Source organism: Mauremys reevesii, linkage group 2, assembly GCF_016161935.1.
Source record: "Mauremys reevesii isolate NIE-2019 linkage group 2, ASM1616193v1, whole genome shotgun sequence".
NCBI lineage: Eukaryota > Metazoa > Chordata > Testudines > Geoemydidae > Mauremys > Mauremys reevesii.
This window is the reverse complement of record NC_052624.1, coordinates 52185350-52203953: the sequence shown is the minus strand read 5'-3', so window position 1 is coordinate 52203953 and position 18604 is coordinate 52185350. Positions and strand designations below refer to the sequence as shown.

General features: G+C 41.4%; 1 protein-coding gene across 16 annotated transcripts in view; it reads left to right on the top strand.

Moving 5' to 3' along the window:
- Positions 1 to 18604, top strand: part of THSD7A (thrombospondin type 1 domain containing 7A) — a 556843-nt gene that overhangs the window by 235019 nt on the left and 303220 nt on the right. Inside the window, exon 1 of one of the 16 annotated variants that reach the window (XM_039524541.1) lies at positions 9268 to 9485. The exons of the other annotated variants lie outside the window; for them this stretch is intronic. Coding sequence (XP_039380475.1) covers positions 9446 to 9485 — 40 coding nt within the window. The 5' untranslated portion in view covers positions 9268 to 9445. Of the gene's footprint in view, positions 1 to 9267; positions 9486 to 18604 lie in introns of those variants that run through there. 16 annotated transcript variants of the gene reach the window in all.

The window sequence follows — 18604 nt, the reverse complement described above, 5'->3', positions numbered from 1 at the left end:
TCAGCTCCTTTTTTTTTAAAATATAATTTCAATGTTTGTTGTTTTTTTCAAAAGGTAAGGAGGAAGACATCATTAGAATATTGACTGCTTCAGTATTGCCAGGAAAATCATAATTATCCCAAGAGATGTTGACTTACTATATTAGCCTTTGAGGGAGAAAAATCTATTGATGTATGTATATTTTTGCTGTGCACTAGGCTTGTTGTGTAAGTCTTGTGAAGTGTTTAGAATTCTTCCCTGAAACAGGGGAGAAGTAGTAGAAGGTCCATCTTACCTTCATTTTAATCTCCAGGAAGTCACAGTAGTAATTTTTGAAAATATTTATAAAGCAAATAAATATAATTATGCAGCTGTGATCTGTACATGATCAGCCAGCAGCAAATATTCACTGCTTTTCTTTATTACTCCAGTCAGACACAATAGTAGCAAAAACTTCTCGGAATGTGAAAGTGCAGTAAGCTTTGGAGACAATGGGAAAACAAGGGATTTATCCCATGACCATATGAGCTATGTAAAATCTGAGACATGGCACAATCCACATTTAAAAGGCATGCTAGGATTTCTTGTTATCTTTGCAAAGGCAATACCACTGGTTAAACTGAGGATTTGACCAAGATATTCAGGCTAATATTTAAATTGGGCACCCAAAGCGCTGAGGAGGCCATGTTGTAAGCTATTTAAGAAGGAATTTGTATTTATCTCAAGTTGTTTTAATGATCATTACATCAGCTGTAAAAGTATGTAAAGTAGGGTTGCCAAACTTTGCTTGCTTTCATCACTTCAAGGAATAAGAGGAAACATGCAAACATATACTACATTGCAAAATTCAGTACACACTCATCTAACAAACCCTATAACATGTAGTAAACAGTTAAAGGAATACACATTGTAACTTAGATTACTTATTGTACATATTAAGTGGCATGATACTGTGCTAAATGCATTTCAGATATACCTGCTGCCTTCATCAGCTTAGAAAAACACACTTGCAAAACCTTGATTTTTTTTCATAATTTTCCCCCTTCGCAATATAGTTAATTATGTATTTAAATGAAATTAGAATAAAGTGGATTCTATAGCTATGTTAAATTCTTCAGAAAATTTAGTGTTTCATAAGGTTCTCAAAAAAAAACTTGGTAAATTGCTCAAAATGCAAATAAAACAAGCTTTAATAGTTTACATCTTACTGACATGAAAAATTGCACAACAAAGACTCTCTGATTTGCATTTATGTCTGTACATCTAGTTTTATACTCCAATCCAAACCCACTCCATTGAAAGTGGATAATACATTCTCAAAAATGTAGTACTAATCCTTTTATACTGAACAGATTTTGATTAGCTTCAGGTCAAGCTTTCTCAGGAAATCATGTCAGTCTCCAAAAGTTCAAATAAATTGTCCCAAACACACACTTTTATATCTGCTTATAAATGACTCTCCTGTTCTCATCCTCATAGCTGCATGTCTTCTGCATTTGTAATGGTAGATAAACAGGAGTATAATTTCACCCAGACAAGATATTTCTGTACTGTCTGAGATTCCCTCAGTCTGCAGGCAAATATGTGAGAGTTATAGTTGGCCTCAGTAGGAATAATTTATGCTCCTGAGCCTCTTTTACATGTATCACAAATAGGGGCCAGTCTGGCTATATCAGGTTTTACACATCTTTCAGCTAAAACACAGATTAAGATGCAAAATATAGCACTCGGGGGACATCATGTTGATTTAAAAGACTCTCTGCAACACTTGGGTCCAATGATTGGAATATACTTATCCATAAATAAGGGTTCTTCATCTGTGATGGGTATAATATTGGCAATATTCTTTACTTTACTTAATTGTTTCAGAGAGCTAGTCTGTCACAATGTAAGAGAGAGAAACAGAATGGAAGTTGCTCGAATCCAATGCAGCATTTATGCCATGCCTCTAAAAGAAGCAAAAGGCCACCTGTTAGCTTTTAGATTATCACAAGCTGGCAGTGGCTTGACAATGACTGCACCACAACTAAAAGTGGGGCAGAATTTGTGTGGGCTTACTCAAAGGACAGCTCTACTTTGGGGGGTGGGGGTGTCAGAAACTGCCGCAAAAGGTGCTCGGTCAACTTTGCAGCAATGACTCAACCCCCGCCCCCCAATCCCCGGAATGTGCATAAAGGTACGAACCTGGGTGGGGCAAGTCTCTATGTGAAAGCATTGCTGCAGGACCACGTGGAAGCAGCGTGGCTCCAGAAAAGCAGCAAACAGCATGGTTCCAGGGGCATGGAGAAGGGTAAGGATGGGAAAACAGGGGGGCTGTTACCCCCCTCCCCCGGTCCCCCAGAGACAGGGAAGGGCAGGCACAGGCAAATTACACAAAAAGGGGATAGTGGAAAGAAGGGGAAGGCTGGAAGCTGCAACCAGGGAGGGTGAATTTGCAAGGGAGGTGAAGCAATCAGCGTTTGCAAAGCAAGCAAGGCAAGGAATTCAACTTGCATGGGGGGATAGAGCAAGGCAAGGAAAATTTAACTGTTTCATGTACCAGCCGCCTTGCCGTTCTTTGGTAGGCAGGCTTCAAGCTGCAGTTGGGGAACGGGACTTGGCAAGGACGCAAAATATGCAAGTACAACGTAACAATGAAAGCTCATAGTCACCGCCCTGCACTTTAAGCGGGGAGGAGGGGTTCTGGCTGGCTGGGAGATCAGGCCAATGCCTTCTGGCTGGTGGGATGAGGGTAGACATACAGCTGCTGGAAAAGGCCCTCCTCTCATTTCACTTGGAGCAAGCTGGGCATCTCCTGGGATGGGGAGGAGGAGGGAGCAAAGCAAGGGACCATTAATGTGGAGGGAGAGGGAGAGAGCGAGGCAAGAGAAATTGAACTGTTTTAGGGCTGAGTGCTGCTTGCTACTCATGTGCCTGTCCCCTGTCCAGCATGTACCTTTGCAGGGCAGCCCCAAGGAAGCCCATGGACTGGAAGGAAACCCAAGACAGACACTATCGCAGCAGGGGCAAGGGGGCTCACAAGTACGTGGACTGCTACTAACCCATGGACTAAGGGAGGCAAATGATCATAGGAAAGTGTCCATGCACTCAGGTGAGCAGGCCCTGTACATTAATGGGGTAAGATGTGCAGCAAATGGTTGTTTCTGAGGTTTTCTCACAGCATTACAGCGCTTCAAAGGGTGCAAGGTCACCTAAAAAACCAGGATGTTTTCTTCCACCTAACACAAGGGACGGCAGTAATGCTGATCCCAGGAGTGCTGGGGAAATGGGTGGCAGAGGTGGTATCCGGCCTTCCAGCCTGGCAAAGGGTGGCAGTTGCAGGGACCACAGCCGGGTGCAGAGACCATGCTCAACCAGTCACTCAGTGAGTTCACCTAAAGGGAACAGGAGTCAGCCGATTGGGGTATTAAATACTCTGGGCCCAGGCGTGGAAGGTCGAGAAGCCTGGGCAGACCCACCTAGGGGTGGCACCTTCAGTGAGGGGCACTGATGGTATCACACAGCTACTGCAAGCTAATCTGCATTTACAACAGCAGCTTCAGGCAGCTAGATGTGAGGGGTCTGCACAGGGTGACAGGGTAGGCCCAGCGTGGGCTCAGGTTTCAGCAGCAGGATGAGGAAGGGGCACATGGCAACTCATCTGCCATCAGGGCATGTAACCGCAGGGGACAGGGTAGACACTCCCGGGAGGCCTATGGGGGAGCAGGGCTCTGCAGTATGGTTTATTTGCCGGGGTTGCTTACCCGATGGGAGTTCATCTACTCAGTGCAATCTAAATATAGAATCCTCACAGGCAATTTGGCCTTCTGGCTAAGAGGGGTGAAAACATTATCTAATATCCTTATGGCACAGGAAGGTGTTCAGGCAGTACACATGGACAAGGCAAGCAAACAGTGAACTGCCCAAGAGGCCAAGGGTGCCAGGAACATGAAAAAATTGTGAGGCTGCCCTCGTCATCTAGGCGGGTGTTATGGTACAGGCGTACCCAGATAGCAGCATGGCCTTTGTTAATTATACAAATATAATTAGGTGGGCACCCAGTATGTTTGGGGGCATGTCATAAACAGTTTCCATTAAGGGCAGCAACACAAACTGGAATAAGGTGGCATCACACATTGTGGTTCAATAACACCAATGGCGCCAGGGGTTTGTTCATACTGCAACAAGCTCGAAAAGGGCCCCAGGCACATAATAGTATTTGCTGGGGATTTAATAATGGTGGTTGATTAAGATGCCTACCACTGGCAATTTTATTTCAACAAGGCAATGCCCATGGGCTGTTCAGTATCCTGTGCAGCTTTTCAGAAATTTAATACAAAGTTGCACTGGGCAGTAGTTCAGTGAGTGGGACTAAACCAAATAGTGCGTTATTTGCACAATTTTGTTTGCACGGCAAGCTGGGTCAAATGAGTGTTTTCACCTGTTGGACGCATTTCAGTCCCTGGCTGAATAGTTGGGGAAACCCCTAGAGAAGGACAAAAGAGAAGGCCCTTTCATGACATTAACCTACCTGGGCTTTGAGTTGAACTTTGCTTGTAGGGTTGTTGCCGCGGGGCGGGCTTTTTTGTGCCCAGCTGGCAGTGGCAACAGCTGGCATAGCCAGACCACACAATTACATATGAGTCACTACACAGATGTAGTAAGACTTGTGGGTGTGGAAAAGTTTTCAGAGTCAATTTAAGGGGGTATTATTGTAGAGGTACAAATGGTTATTAATTTGGGTCTAATATACGAATGTGCCCTTGGTGCCACAACATGGCAGTGGTACAGGTTATCAATCGCCAAACTTCCAGATCACACAGGATTGGAAAGTTGGTAAGGGCATTTGTTCTCCAATGCTTAACCTTCAACATCTGTTTTTTCTTCCAAGCACGTGCCGGGCATGGATAATGGCACAGCAGACTCCTTGTCTTATTTCCAGTGTGCTGCGGGCTCTCTGGAACCTCAGAATGTCATGTGGTTGGTGAAATGCAGATTTTTTGGCTCCAGCTTACAAGTTGTTTATTTTGTTTCCTTTAAAGAGTCTTGTCAATACAAGGATCCAGAGAATGGGTCGCCCATGCTGCCCTCTGTTAAGGGCTGTTGCTGCAGTACCAGGTGAAGGACAGTGCAGCTGCTGGTGTCCCTTGACGATCACACATGGGACAGTGGGTTCTTTCTCCCCAGTAGGGCTGTTAGCCAAGAGGCCATTTGCAGATGTCTCGGAACCCGGTGGGGTTGTGCGGGGGGAGGCAGCCAAGCAAATGGCTGGCGCCTCCTTGTGGCGGATGTTCAGTGCAGATACTCCATAGGGAGGGCAGCCAGTGACTAGATAAATGGCCTGGTAAAGGACTTAAAAAGAGGTACTGGATAAAGAAACAACGGGGGAGGGGTTCAGGGACTCCCATGACCAGTACGGTACGGACTCCTTCCCCCTCCCCATTCTCATAGCCCTCCTTAAGCCTCTTGCGAGGCTGGTTGATGGTAAGGTCCAAGCCATGGGTTGGCTGGGGGACCTGGATGGAAACAAAGGGGGGCTGGTGGAAGCCCCGAAGCATTGACTTGAATAAGCATGGATTTGCCTGCATTGTTACACTTTATCTGCTGGGTAGTCCCAGACATCCATATAATAAAGTTGCAGCCTGATTAAAACCCATAACAAGTCTCCTGTCCGCCTAAGAAACTGGGCCAACATGTAAAACTGTGCTGATGCATTCTAATGCTCAGATGCACAAAAGTGCTGGATAAGAAAACATTCTTTATGGAGTTTCTACTGACATGAATTTGTCTGCTTTTCACTCTGCTATATAATAAACTGACTTAACAACATAGGAAGAAGGATATATACCATCTTAAAATGTGTTTGTGTCGTATCATAAGACACCTACCCATTTCACTCCTGAAATCCTTGCCAAATGTGCTGCATATGTAGCTTTTAGGGTTTTCGGGGGTGGGAACTCTTACCAGCAATGGTAATAGCCTGCAAACAGTATCAGTTTCTTCTCCTTTTTCCAACAACAATCTGAACAGGCTGAGTTTGGCCTTTTTCCCCATCCCTTCAGCCTCTTGTTTCCTTGTTCTTCTTTCATCCCTGTCAGCTGGACGTTGTAGTGTAATGAGCCCAAATCTAGCTGATTCCCAGCAATTGAACATAGATCAATATGGTCCAATACTCCTGTATACCAAGAAGGAAAATGCCTCTGTCGATCTCACTGTACTAGGACAGCTCTTGTACCTCCCAGGACCTTGGTGGACAACATACCCTATCACAGGGTTTAAGACTACAGTAAGTGTAATGAGTGGGAATAAATACAAAGTCATCAGGTTATAAGAGTATTATGATAAACTGAAAAGACAGTAAGATTTTTTTTTTTCTCTTATGGTGGTTTTTAGTTCAACTGATATATCAGGACTATGATCCTATATAATTATTTGTGTCATAAGATCTGATATTATAGAACCATGTGAATTCCTTGGCTGTTGTGAAGGTGCTGTTCTGTGTGTTTGATGTGGCAGGTAGTTGGTTTCTAAAATTTGCAGTTATTCTAGTTGGATGGGTTATTGACGGAATTGCTGTTCAGAGCTGATGACAATTTAATATAGTACATGATATCTGGACTGAACGACCTTTGCTGCAATTGATGTTGGCCTTTCTCCCCGTTAAGTGACCACTCAATTTATCTAACTTATAGGAAATATTGTGATTGCTGAATGAGCTGTCTTGGACAAAGATATCCACCATTCATCTTGAAAAGGTTCAGTGGGCGCTAGTAATAAGAGAAGGCCAAAGAGCATGATTTTAGATTGTTTAAATTCACTGCTCTTTTTCAGATGTAAAAAAGAACAATGTAACCGCACACTTAAATGTTAAGGTTTTGACAAACAATGGTATAAAAATGTTTATAAAGCACTTAGCTATCTGAAGTATCTGTTTAATATTTGTTAAATGGTTTTCTTTTGCTAGATTTTACTTTTAACATGCATAATCCTGTTCAGTTCTATAATAAAACTGTGAGGGGTCATCAGTTAAAGTGTAAAACTACCATATACATTTACCATACAATAAGAATTGAATGGGTCTTTGTGGGAGAATTGCTGACACATTGGTCAGCAGGGGAAAAAAAAATTAGAGGAAGTCTTTTTTAGATGGATTTGCAAACATTTCTTTCCTAAACTTTTCAGCTGTCCAAGAACTTATCTCAAAACTGAAATGTGTTCAAATTGAATAACCAAAAATTATAGTTGTTGTAATATTTAGGGGAAAATATGAAGAAAAAGTAGGGGGGAAAGCTATTGATGTACATGTTTTCTGTAGCATATGTGGATTTAATTAATCAAATGTATTTTCAGTTTGATTTCTGTGAATCGTGCAGTAAAGTTGGTTTTGGTAGGTGCTCGATGTGGTCAACTTATGTTCTTGCTTTTTTACAAGTAGCTTGGTCTTTGCAATGTATAACTAATATATATTAAAGATATACTAGAAGACTTGTTTATTTTCCCAAAGTGTGGTAGGTCTCTGAAAATGTACTATAAAAGAGTATTGTGGGAATCCATGGTTATGATCCCTCACTGCTTCCATATCAAATGTATTTGGTTTCAAGTAAAAAGTTAATGCCCTCTTCTTCCTCCCCACCACCCCAAAAGTTTCTGCCCTGCAAACTGCGGCTGGATTTAAAAGCCTGTTTTGATTCTTTCCTTTATGGACATCACTACCAGAAATAAAGATTGTGCAGGTTAAATTGTGAAGGTTAAATTGTGACACCTGTGCAATCCTACTATCTTCTTTTGGGCTTGCACACGTGTAACAGATTGGAATGTAATAAACAATTTTGTAGATGTTGTCCAGGATGGAATAGATTCTAACTCCCTCATTCTTCTCTATGTTGCTTCTGCGGGGTTAACAGAAATGCAGCTTGCCTTAGTCAGTAATCAGCTGAGAGTGAATACACACAGACAGCTGATCTGTTGAGTAATAAGGTGCAATTTTTACATATTGTAGTCACTTTCCAGAGCAGAAATGTGCTTTTGGTGTTACTCTTGCTGAAAGGGACAGATACACATAGAGCCTCAAAATATAATCTGATTTAAAATTAATATTAAAAAATTCTCCACATCTTGAAAACTCCATCATATTTCCAATAGGAGAGCTGCAGCAGTGTAAAATGACAAACATTTCATTGGGTGACTGTCCAGAGTATACCTGCCCTGTAGTGCCCACTGCTGCCAAAGCCTGCTTCAGTTTCTTCGTAACACCCCTTAAAAAGTCAAAATAGATCAGATATTCAAAACATTTCCCCCTTTTGAGGTCCAATTTACTAAGTCTGGCACAAAGCCTTTCTAAGGAAAACTCAGACTTACAAAATTGTCATCTCAGGTTCTTCTGAGTCCAGTCCTCTGCCAAGAGTCTGTCCTCTTTTTAAAGTTCATGTATTCTGCCCCAGTCCCAAGCTGGGCACAACCTCTCATCCCTGAGGGTCTGTCTTCTGTGCTTGCTCAGCCCCTCTTGCCTGGAGTTTAGCCTTCTCCACAAGCCTTCCCCACTTCTGATTCAGGGCCCTAGAGAACCCTTCCTACTTCCTGCAGTGTCTGCAGGCATCTCCTAACAATCACCTGCACCTTTATAAGGGCTGGGTGCATTCCCTTAAGCCCCGTCTCCTCCCCCTGTATATTAAAAGATGCTATTTCCCCTATTTATGTATCCATCCACTCATCCTATTGTCTATCCATCCTCCACATCCATTCTCCCTCAAAAGGGGTGGGACCAATGTAATTCTAAGGCCCTGGAGTGGTCTTTGTTTCCCCTCCTTGATACCCTCCCAATTGGATGGTGTTTTGCACTTCACTGAAATATCTCTCTGAAAAGTCACTGACACTTTTTCTTCCCAATTCTAAGGGTCTCATCTCAATACTTCTCTTTAATCTCTGTTACCTCACTGTTGGCCACCCACCACTTCTGGAGATTTACTTTTCTTTGAGCTTCTTTAACTCCATCATTTTTTAGTTCTTCTTCTGTTTTTAAGACTGTCCAGTTTTACTGTTGGTGAACTATCTTCCTCCTTTGTCTCCCTCTCCATCCTCTCTCTTGCTCTATGTTTGTTGGTCATATACATTTATTCTCTTTACACTCACTTGGATCTTAATCTGGATTTGACAGGGAGTTAAAGTAAAGAGCCAAACATAGGAGTGATGTGCTCTCATTTATGTGTTGCTAAACAAGAAACTTTGTTCCCATTGTGACACGCTGCTATATTGTTAAACAGGCTTTGAGCTGATGCTGACCAATGGCATTATTGCATTTTGATTGTTCTCTCTCCCAAAGACACTAGGCATGTCTGTTAACTCAACCAGATCCTATCAGAAATGTGTCCTCTTTCCTCTGCATTGATGCTCCATTCTCCAGAGTAGTTTGGGCTCTGAAATTTACAAGAAAAAAATTCGGGGAGGTGGAGTTGCATAAGTGAGAGCCTGTCACTATGTGACAACATGAATGTATGTATTCATACTACAAACCAGACTTTCCTTATCAGGTTAGTTGGAAGTACTTTTTGATTCAGTGATTCATGGTAATTTTAAAATATTGTGTGTTAATACATCAATTATCAAGACTTTTTTTCTTTTATTTTAAATTTACATTATTAAGAAAAGTTAAATTTTTATGACTGTCTAATAGTATCACTGCATTGCTGAGCTGTGGAAACAGACATGCACTTATATATATTTCTACCTCTGAGATTTGAGTTTTATTTGGATTGTCATGTTTAAACATCTACCTAAATCACGTACAACAAGGATGTAGCCATGTCCACCTTAATTTTCCTTCCTTATAGTTGCCTATATTATGAGGCCACCTTCATATATAATATATAACATTTTTAAAGCCATAATGTATTTAGGATGTTTTATTGTCAATAATATACCTACACTCATTTACAGAGATATGATTGTAACCAGAATTTCAATATCACACAGTGCAATTTGATAGAAATTTCATTGTTAACACAGTCACAATAAAGAGATAATGTAGATTGTCTGGTTGTTAATTAGGTCCTATCAGCAAAATTATTAGCACAGTAGGCCAGAATTACTATTGTTAAAGAAAGCTGTAATAATCAGTACTGTATGTAGGTCAAATAGAAGAGCATCCATAGATATTGTGCTTATGTGGGCCTGGGGAGGAGATGGAAGGGTACCGTGCCAGAGTTGGACTTGCTCTGAAGCTGGAGATTTGGACTTGTTCCTGAATTCTTGTTATAATACCAGATTGGACTTCAGCAGCAGTTGTGTTTCTTCGCTTATCGCTGACGCTATAAAATGCTGCTAACGGCCAAATGATCAAGCATGAAACAGCATCTTGCGTAGTAATTTGTGAACTATAGGAGGCTTGTGACTTGAGTACAGCTTACAAAATATTACACATAGTAAGTAAAACACAAGAGATAAGCATTTTCACACTAAAGAAAACGTGTAGAATGAATTTGTGGCTCTCATGTTTGTGTGAATACTGTAACAGAGAAATTATAGGCAGAACTGGCAGTGAAGTCTACATTAAAATTTCCTAAAGCTTTGCATTATTCAACATTTTTTTCAGTTTCATATACCAAAAATATATTTTATATATAATATGGATGAATTGCATATCCTGACCACAACCTCCCTCTTTGTATCCACGGGGAGGCACTATGCAGAACAGGAGGCTCGGAACTGATTCTTATGGGAAGTGTTGGGCAACCCTAATTATAGGTATTGCTATTTGTGCCATCTCTTATAGGCAAGGGTGGTATCACCATTTATTATGATAGTTGTCCACCAGTTAAAGTTATGCTTTCAGTTATGTTCATTATGTTCAGAACTTTGCCAAACTTTAACCATTTGGCCATATTTTTCTATAGTGGGTGTCTGCATTAGACTGAATTTTGGGGAAAATTTCAGCCATTTCTGAAAACATAGCTAGGAAAAAACTCAGTTGTTTTGCCCATGTACAAAAATTCCTGAGATCTTTTTTTTTGAAAGGCATGCCTCTATGCTTTTTTTATTGTCTGTTAGTAACCTTTTTAGCCCTGTCTTTCTGTATATTTGATTCATTTATATATCAACTAGTCTTTAGAATCTTTATGATATTAACAAAGAGTATGTTCAGTTCGAAGGCCCAGAACACTGGTCTTTGATCGATAAGTAGTCCTGTTAAGGAATTGAATGTGTAGATTCTATATAATAATAATCCTAGGTGCCTCTATGTCCATAGAATTCCAGATAGTCTTTGAAACCATTTCCTAGATATATAATGCTTACATAAGTATATATACACTTGGGAAATCAATAAGAGCTTATTGTTACAGCCAATGTCTTCTGTTGGGGAATCAACAGGAAAAATAATTATGGGGGACGAAAGACCCAATGAAATATATTATCTTGAAGAATTGTTAGTCCTCTCAGTTGTAAATAATCATGCCTTCACACATAAATCAGATTATTTCTATACATTCTGTTTCTTTTGGCAAAGAGGTTTTCTTTGTTTGGAAACCCTATATAATACACTGGCTTGGGAACTTAGTTGGGGAATGAATCTGCTGCATCCGTCCAGATACAGTGAAGGAAAGACACATAACCAGCTCTTTATCATCATCACATCAAAGGGTGGTACTGTATCTGTTCTTTGCATATTGTGTATAATGCTGCACTAATCTCAGATTGATAATCTTTTGATTTAAATAATTCTAGTTGAGCCTGCTTTACAATTTTGAGTCATCATTAACTCAGACTTGCAACACTTTGGAGCAGGGATTTGAAATTTGGCAGGGGATGGCCTTTATGTCAGGGATGTGTCTTTTGCCATCCCCAGGAAAATATCCTCAAATTGTGCCAAGTTATGCCTTTCAAAAAGACAGTTCACATGCTCAGCAGAGACCTGCTAGACCTTCCCTTTAAAATCTCCAAAGACTGCTTCTACCTGAGGCTGAGCAGGACTTTTCCTGCATTGGCAACTCTGGGCTGCTGTGGCATGTGCAGGGTCTGGGCATCAGAACTCAACTTAATCGCTCCCCACTGTTTGCAGTTCCTTTAGGAACCGTGGTAACCCTTGCCTATGAAATATAGAACACAATCACACACAAACCATTCATAATTTTAATACAATAGCCCCCAAAGATACTGCATGTGGTTGCAATCTCTACCAAACCCTATTCTTAAATCTCTGCAACTAAAATGATTAGTAGCTCATTATTTGCTCAAAAAGCCAAGAATTTCCTCCTGTAGTGATAACTTTAAATTCAGTAATAATCAATAAATTCATAAGTAGAAATATATAACAGCTTTCAGTACACCTCTACCCTGATATAACGCGGTACTCGGGGGACGAAAAATCTCACCGTGTTATAGGTCAGACCGCGTTATATCAAACTTGCTTTGCCCCCCCACCCTGTTCCTTGTTCCCTGACCACCCCCTCCAGTGCCCCCTGTCCCTAGTCACCCCCAGGACCCACCCCCTACCCAACCCCCCTGTCCCCTGACTGCTCCGACCTCTATCCACCCCTTCCCGCCCCTTGACAGGCACTCACCGGCAGCGGTGGGAAGCGGAGCAGCCTGGCCCCAGCCTGCTCCACTCCGCCAGCTCCCAGCCGGAGTGCTCCGCTTCCTGCCGCCAGTGAGTGCGGGGAGGTTGGGGAAAGGATGCCCCCCCTCACCTGCAGCAGGAAGTGGAGTGACGTGGCCCCCAGCCTGCTCCGCTTTCCTTGGCCTAGCCCCAGCCGTGTTGCTGGGGGGTGGCTGGGGAAAGGTCCTACACTCACCTGTGGGGGGAAGTGGAGCGCCACGGCTGGGAGCTGGCGGAGTGGAGCGGGCTGGGGCTGGGCTGTTCTGCTTCCCACCGCCAGTGAGTGCAGGGAGGTTGGGGAAAGGACGCCCCCCGTACTCATCTGCGGCGGGAAGCGGGGCGCTGCGGCGGGAAGCGGGGCTGGTGCCGGGCTGCTCCGTTTCCACAGCTGCCAGTGAGTGCGAGGGGGATCCCTTCCCCCAAACCCCCTCCCCTGAGCCACACAGCTGAGGCCTGGGCGACGGAAATAGAGCGGGCTGCTCCTGGCCCCCCACTAATCCCCCAGGCCACTCTGGGACTGCAGGCCCCCCAAAAGTGTCCTTCCACAGCTCCTGCCCCCCAGACCCTGGGGGGGCAGCCCCTGATGGCCCTCAAGACCCTCTGCCCCTTATCAAACCCCTCAGCCCTAGCCTGGCTCGGCTCAGAGCATTACCGCATTGTATGTGAACCCACATTATATTGGGTCGCGTTATATTGGGGTAGAGGTGTATCTTGTATAACACACAAAACTTGTTTCATTTGCTGCATATGATTGAATAACTCTGAAAACATGTTGCCCCTCTCCTAGCACATGTGCACACATTCTAAACCAACCAGTGCTGAAAAATGTGGTTTGTTTATAATATAAATGAAAACTGATTACATTGTAACTTTTCATAAAGGCTTAAGATTGGATGTCCCCAGAACATATGTTTTCCTAGTATTATAGTATCATTGGCATCAAAGGGAGTTGTGGCCTATTTATGTCAAGGCAGAATTTGGCTATTGCTGAGGGCATTGGGTGCAAAGGGTTCATCACAGCTCGTCTTTCTCCATCTGCTTTTACAGATGGAAGGTCTATTAGGCCTTCTCAGAGGAAGGTCTATTAGGGTAGCTGCTTGGGAAACAGAAGAGAAGGGACAATGATGTGGTTTTATCAAGGATTCCTTAGAGGGCTGTGTTGATTTCCAAATTGGGAACTTTTCTGTTAATTTCCTATTTCTCTTAACTTATTTCCTTCCTTGTTATAAACAATAACTCTTGAGGAAAAGACTTCACTGTTCTTTTCTCTGCTGCATTTTTCCCCTGGCTTTCTTTGCTCCATGTCGTATTTTTGGTTTCTGTTTTGACTGCTAAATGTATATCTTCACATACACAATGCTGCCAAACTTGAGCATTCAAAATCATGAGTCAGGGCCCCCCAAAATTATGCAATTTGGTTTAAAGATCATGAAAATTCTAAAAATAATAGTGTGCGCTCTTTAATTTGTTTCTGATATTTCAGTCTTTAGTTCTCGGGTACGTTTTCAAGGTTTTATGCAAAGCCAGGAAGATCAGAAATTTACTTTTTTTTTCCTTTTAAAAAAAAATCTCAGCTTTCTTTCTTTCCTGTATCACATTAATCCTGGAGCTGGAGCTTTAAGAAAAACACTGAAAGGCAAGAACTGGCAACCCTAAATTCATTTTGTGCCCTATAGCCTAGTTATTCTAATTCTATTCCCACCTATTTGGGCTCTTACGCTGCACCTGTTTGTGGTGGTGTGTGAATCTTAACTTTTGCATTTTCTGATTTTGTGCTTAAATTTGCAACCCTAACTTTGCATTAGTTCAGGGTAGTTTTTTTGCATGGAATACTCATTTATCTTTGGCTTTACATGTGTATTGTTGGTTATGGGTTTCAGTAAGGTATTATGGTCTGACTTCACAATACCAATATGTGCCAAACTTCTGTGAATAGCATCTCATTAAAGGGCTTTGGATGAGGTCCTTTCTGTTCAGTATTCTGTTCAGTATTACAGAGTAGGATCATAATGGTATTATTAAAACAATAGCTTGGATATGATTTCATCTGTATTGGCCCCTAAGGTGCTTTGCTGTATTAGCTATGGAAAGGGGGACTGAATTTTCCATTGTAATACATTGGTTTTTCTGTGGGTACCAGAGCAAGGTGAGTTGATTTAAACTGTCCTAATGCAGGCACTCATTGCTCCACTATGTCTCTTGGACAGTATTGAAATCTCTAATACATATTGCAGGTTTTCATTTAGCTAGAAAAAGTTTGTTTTGTTGGGATTTTATTTATTGCAAAACTAGAAATGTCTACGAAGTAGAACCCAGGAGCTAAAGCCCTTGGATCTTGGGAGAAGTTAGGATTAGGATCCAAATTTTGTGTCTCAACCTTTTTTTTCTAGATTAGATAAAATATTCCTTGAACGTTGAATTGTATTCAACAAAACAATGTTCACATTTTTGCCTCTCAGTATTTTGCAGTTTGATTGTAGAGTGAGCCACAGCTCTCTAAATAAGTCTGACGTTATTTCCCTAATTATTTAATGGAAATAGCACCGTTTAAAATATGTTTGCTGGACTCTCTTAAAGTACAGAGATACAAAAGCTCTTCTAACTTGCTATCATAATCTATGAATTGAACCTTAATTTGATGTTACAAACTGGATTTTCTTATTAATTTTGTACTATCACAATTTATACTTGACTATAGTTGTATGGCACCACTAATTTGAGCATTGCTCATGCAGTAAATTGCATGTATTCATAGCCCTCCACACTTTGCGCTTCACTTTACCTGCCTGTCCATCTTATGGTCAAGATCAAATCCTACCTTCACTCTGCCGACAATGCCAGTATCGATTGCCTTCTTACCCACTTCTCCCATAAGCACCTTTGTGCTTTTTCCTATGTGGCTTTTACACATGGGAGAACAAACCCCAATGTTGAGTCCATAAAAGCAACAGCTTGATGCATCCAGAAAACTGCATACTGATAATGACTAAGCAGGTGGCAAACTGTGGTTACTGTTACTGACTGCCTAAGAATTGTGTACTGTAAGCAGTTAAGCTGTGCTAAAACATCCAATTAATTTTGTTACCACCACTTTACTACCTCCTTTCCCCGCCCCCTACCCTCCCATTTCCATCCAACTGGCTTGTTCCTATTATCCACTTGTATATATTGTTTTTCGTATTCCAAGCTCTTTGATGACAGAGACTGACATTTACTTTATAAAGTGCCTAGCACAATGTCCCTGACTAGACTTTCATAAACTTTAAGGTCAGAAGGGACTATCATCATCCTCTAGTCCAACCTCCTGCGTGTCACCGGCCACAGAACCACATCCACCTGTAACCTCTGGCAGAGTTACTGAAGTCCTTAAATCATTATTTAAAGACTTCAAGTTACAGACAATCCACTACTTACTCTAATTTAAACCAGCAAATGACCTGCACTCTGTCCTACAAAGGAATGCAAAAAACTGTCAGGGTCTCTGCCAATTTGATCTGGGGGGAAATTCCTTCCCAACCCCATATACACCGATCAGTTGGCCACTGATCATTTTGGGGAGACCCAGCAGCCAGACACCTGGGAAAGAATTCACTATAGTAAATAAAAGCCCTCCACATCTAGTGTCCCATCTCTGGCCATAAGGTATTTTTGCTACTAGCAGTTGCAGATTGCCTACAGTGGCATGTGGTCCATCTCATCATACCATCCCCTTCCATAAGCTTATGAAGCTCAACTTGAAACCAGTTAGGTTTTTTGCCCTCATTGCTCCCCTTGGAAGGCTGTTTGAGAACATCACTCCCCTGAAGGTTAGAAACCTTTGTCAAATTTCAAGCCTAAACTTGTTGATGGCCGGTTTATATCCATTGGGTCTTGTGCCAACGTTGGGTCTTATCTTAAATAATTCCTCTCCCTCCCTGGTATTTATCCCTCTGATGTATTTATAGAGAGGCCAAGCTCCTTGAGTCTCATCTCGCAAGGTAGGTTTCCCTTCTTCTGATCATTCTAGTAGCCCTTCTCTGCACATATTCCAATTTGAATTCATCTTTCTTAAACATGGGAGACCAGAATTGCACACAGTATTACAGATGAGGTCTCACCAGTGCCTTATATAATGTAAAAGCAGCAAAGAGTCCTGTGGCACCTTATAGACTAACAGACGTATTGGAGCATGAGCTTTCGTGGGTGAATACGTGGATGCATCCAACGAAGTGGGTATTCACCCACGAAAGCTCATGCTCCAATACGTCTGTTAGTCTATAAGGTGCCACAGGACTCTTTGCTGCTTTTACAGATCCAGACTAACATGGCTACCCCTCTGATACTTATATAATGTACTAACTCTTCCCTATTTCTACTGAAATACCTCACATGATTAGGATTACAGTAGCCTTTTTCACAGCTGCATCACATTGACATCTTATAGTCATCCTATGATCAACCAATATACCCAACTCTTTCTCCTCTTCTGTCACTGCCAATTGATACATTCCCCACCTTATTGCAAAAATTCTTGTTGTTAGTCCCTGAGTTCATGACCTTGAATGTTGCACTGTTAAATTTCATCCTATTTCACTCAATAACAGACCTCAAAGTGGCAATTCTTCAACAAAAATATTTCAAAAACAGACTCCCAATGTGAAGCTGCAGAACTGGAATTAATTTGCAAACTAGATACCATCAGATTAGGCCTGAATAAAGACTGGGAATGGTTGGGTCATTACAAAACCTAAACTTAATTTCCCCAATACTAATTCCTCCCTACTGTTACTCACACCTTCTTGTCAACTGTCTGTAATGGGCCACTCTCTTACCACTTCAAAAGTTATTTTTCCTTCCTTGGTATCCTGCTGTTAATTGATTTATCTCATTAGACTGACCTAATACTTGGTAAAGCACCCCCATCCTTTCATGTATTTGTATCTGCTTCTGTATTTTTTACTTCATACATCTGATGAAGTGGGTTCTAGCCCACAAAAGCTTATGCCCAAATAAATTTGTTAATCTCTAAGGTTCCACAAGGACTCCTTGTTTTTTTTTTTTTTGCTGATACAGACTAACACAGCTACCACTGAAACCCATCCCATTTCTATTACTCTAGTTTTCAAGGTTGTCCAGATCTTCTTGTATAATATTCTGATTCTCCTTGGTCTTGGCAATACTTCCCAACTTTATGTCAGCTGCAAATGTTATTAGCACCCTCCTACTTTTTATGCCAAGGTCATTAATGAAAATGTTAAATAAATTTGGTTCCAAGAACGCCACTAGTAACCTCTCTCCAGCCTGATAGTTCACTTTCAGCATAACCCATTGTAGTCTGCCCTTTAACCAGTTCCTTGTCCACTTTTCAGTTCTCATATTAATCCTCATCTTCTTCAGTTTAACTAGTAATTTCCATTGTGAGAGACTGTATCAAAAGCCTTACTGATATCCAGGTCCATTACATCAACTGATTTTTTTGTTTTTTTTTTTAAAAGGAAATGTAGTAATATTCTCAATGAACAAGATCAGGTTGGTCTGGCATGATTTATCTTTTGTAAAACTGTATTTTATTGCAGTTACCATTTGCCTCTATTTCCTTAACTACTTTCTCTTTCAAAATGTGTTCCAAGACCTTGCATACAATTGAGGTCAAACTAATGGGCCTGTAATTTCCTGAATCAATTTTTTCCACATTCATAAAAATAGGTACTATGTTAGTAGTTCTCCAGTCAGAAATATGACACCCTCACATTTACAGATTCATTAAACATCCTTAGTATTGACTTGCAATTTCACATGTCAGTTCCTTTAATATTCTTGTATGGAGGTTGTCCAGGACCCCTAATTTGGTCCCATTAAGCTCTTTGAGTTTGACTTCTACCTCTGATGTGGTAATTTTTTGTTAGTTTGTCCTTTTGAAATAAAGGACCTTAGTTGCAGATCTATTTTTGTTTAATTCAGTTTAAACAAAATGGAAGGATAATTTATTGTCACTTGAACCAAGGTTGTCCTCTATTACCAGTTCTACTATGAGGTCTTCACCACTTACCAATACTAAATCTAAAATGGCATCACCTC